General features: G+C 52.5%; 1 protein-coding gene across 1 annotated transcript in view; it reads left to right on the plus strand.

Annotated features, from left to right (window-relative positions):
* The window catches only part of LOC107112944 (translation initiation factor IF-2-like), a gene marked incomplete at both ends in the record, with an annotated part of 12,793 nt that extends 11,678 nt beyond the window's left edge, over positions 1 to 1,115 (plus strand). Inside the window, one exon of the mRNA XM_015414154.1 lies at positions 831 to 1,115. Within this exon, the coding sequence (XP_015269640.1) occupies positions 831 to 1,115 (285 nt within the window). The remainder of the gene's footprint in view (positions 1 to 830) is intronic.
* Positions 1,116 to 2,404: the final 1,289 nt, after the last annotated feature.

Here is a 2,404-nt window from a genome sequence, read left to right on the forward strand (position 1 = left end):
CCTACCTCACAGGTAGTGGGGAAGGGAAAGGAATTTATAAGCCGCTCTGAGACTCCGAGTGAAGGGCGGGGGATAAATCCAATCTCCTCCTCCTCTTCTTCCTCTTTAGTTTGGTGTCGTGGTTAAGTGTGTGGACTCTAATCTGGGAGAACGGGGTTTGATTCCCCACTCCTCCACTTGCACCTGGCTGGATGACCTTAGGCAAGCCACAGTTCTGATAAGAGCTGTCCTTGAAAAAGAGCAGTTTCTGTCAGAGCTCTCTCAGCCCCAACCTACCTCGCAGGGTGTCTGTTGTGGGGAGGGGAAGGGAAATGAGTTTGTAAGCCGCTCTGAGACACCTTTGGGTAATGAAGGGTGGAGTATAAATCCAATCTCGTCTTCTTCTTCTCCTCCACTTGCACCTGCTGGATGATCTTGGGCAGCCATAGTTCTGATAAGAGCCGTCCTTGAAAAAGAGCCGTTTCTGTCAAGAGCTCTCTCAGCCCCACCTGCCTCCCAGGGTGCCTGTTGTGGGGTGGGGTGGGGAAGGGAAAGGAGTCTGTAAGTCTCTCTGAGAAACCTTTGGGTAGTGAAGGGCGGGATATAAATCCAATCTCTTCTCTTCTTCTCCTTCTTCTGTCAGGGAGGTGCACTGCTCAGTCAAGGGCCTGCACCTTTTGTTTTCCCCTGAGAATGTGGGACCCTGAGGACTAGTGCCGTGGGGACGGTGTTTCCGTCATGCTGTGCTGGTGAACTTCTCGAGGGTGCTGGAGCCACTCAGTGCCCCCTCCCACCCCAGTGGCTCCTTCCTCCATTTTGCATTAACCCTTCCTTCTCCTCCTTCCCCCCAGATGAATCTCCTTGTGGCGGAATGTCCGGCGGCAGTTTCTCTGCGGAAGAAACGGCTGGACTTCGACGATGCGCCCGAGGGCGACGGCCCGCAACGCAAGCGCCCGCGTCTGGGTCCCCTGCCGGGGCCGACCCCTTGCCTCCAGCCCCTGGCTCACTCCCCGCCGGCCGCAGAGCGGGACTTGGGGGTCTCCCAGATTGGCCCCTACCTCCTTCTAGAGGCCACCGACGGGGGACGCTGCTACAGAGCCGTGCACAGACACACGGAAGCGGAGTACACCTGCAAGGTAAGGAGCCCCTGACGGAAATGGCACGTGTGTGCGGGGAGGGTCTGTCTGTTGCAGGGGGCCCCAACAGTGTTCCCTCTAAGCCAGTGGTGGCGAACCTACGGCACGCGTGCCAGACACGGCACTCAGAGCCCTCTCTGTGGGCACTCGTGCCATCGCCCCAGCCAGGCCCAGACCGTCATTAAAGTGTGGAATTCTCTGCCAAAGTAAATGAAAGCATTTGGGATTGCTTTCCTTACTTTGTTTGGATCATCTTATGTTAATGTATGAGTTGTTTTTTTCTTAACTAAAACCTCAGTATTCAGGTTAAATTGCCATGTTGGCACTTTGTGATAAATAAGTGGGTTTTGGGTTGCAGTTTGGGCACTCGGTCTCTAAAAGGTTCGCCATCACTTGGGTTGCCGTTTGGGCACTCGGTCTCTAAAAGGTTTGCTATCACCAGTGTTCCCTCTAAGCTGAGTTAGTGTGAGCTAGCTCACAGTTTTTTAGCCTCCGGCTCACACATTGTTGTCTCCGCTCAGGAAGGAGGGCTCCAGGGCAAACTAATATATGCAGCAGCCAAATCGCTCGCTCACAGCTATAATGCCAGTAGGTCACAAAGTAGAACTTTTAGACTCCACAGGTTAGAGGGAGCCTTGGTCCCCAACCTTTTTGGAGCCAGTTTGGTGTAGAGGTTAGGAGCACGGACCATTATCATTTGGTTTTTTCCCCCCAGGTATTTTTTCAGGCCATTACCAAGTGGGCTACTGATTCGGCTATCCGAAAAACGGCCGTCCTGAAAAATCCCGAAAATATTCAGGATTTTTCAGGACTGCCGGATAGCTGTGGTAAAAGGGCATTTTAAAAGCTCTCAGTCCCTCTAAATGCCTTCCAGGTGAACTCGCCTGTTGGAGAAGGTGGTTGAAGGGACTGAGAACCCTTTAAACGCCTTCGGACTCTTGCCATGGAGTCATGCAGCTTGGAGAAGGCATTTAAAGGGACAGCAGTCCCTGTAAACACCCCCTTTCCCCTCTATTGGAAACAATGGAGGACAGGAGCACCTTCTTTTGGGGCCCATAGAATTTGACCCCCCTGGTCCCATCTCTCTGAAACTTCGGGAGTTTGTTGACTAGAGGTACTAGCACCTATGTTGCAAATTTGGTACTTCTACTTCAAAAAACAGGGCCTCCGGAGCCCAGACACCCCCAGATCAATTCTCCATTGTAGCCTATGGGGTCCATTGACTACAAGGGTCCCCATAGGATGTAATTGAGTCGCAAAAAAAATCAGCAATTCCAAATATTCACTGA

The sequence above is a fragment of the Gekko japonicus genome, unplaced genomic scaffold (genome assembly GCF_001447785.1).
Source record: "Gekko japonicus isolate JY-2015 unplaced genomic scaffold, Gekko_japonicus_V1.1 scaffold6160, whole genome shotgun sequence".
NCBI classification, from domain to species: Eukaryota; Metazoa; Chordata; class Lepidosauria; order Squamata; family Gekkonidae; genus Gekko; species Gekko japonicus.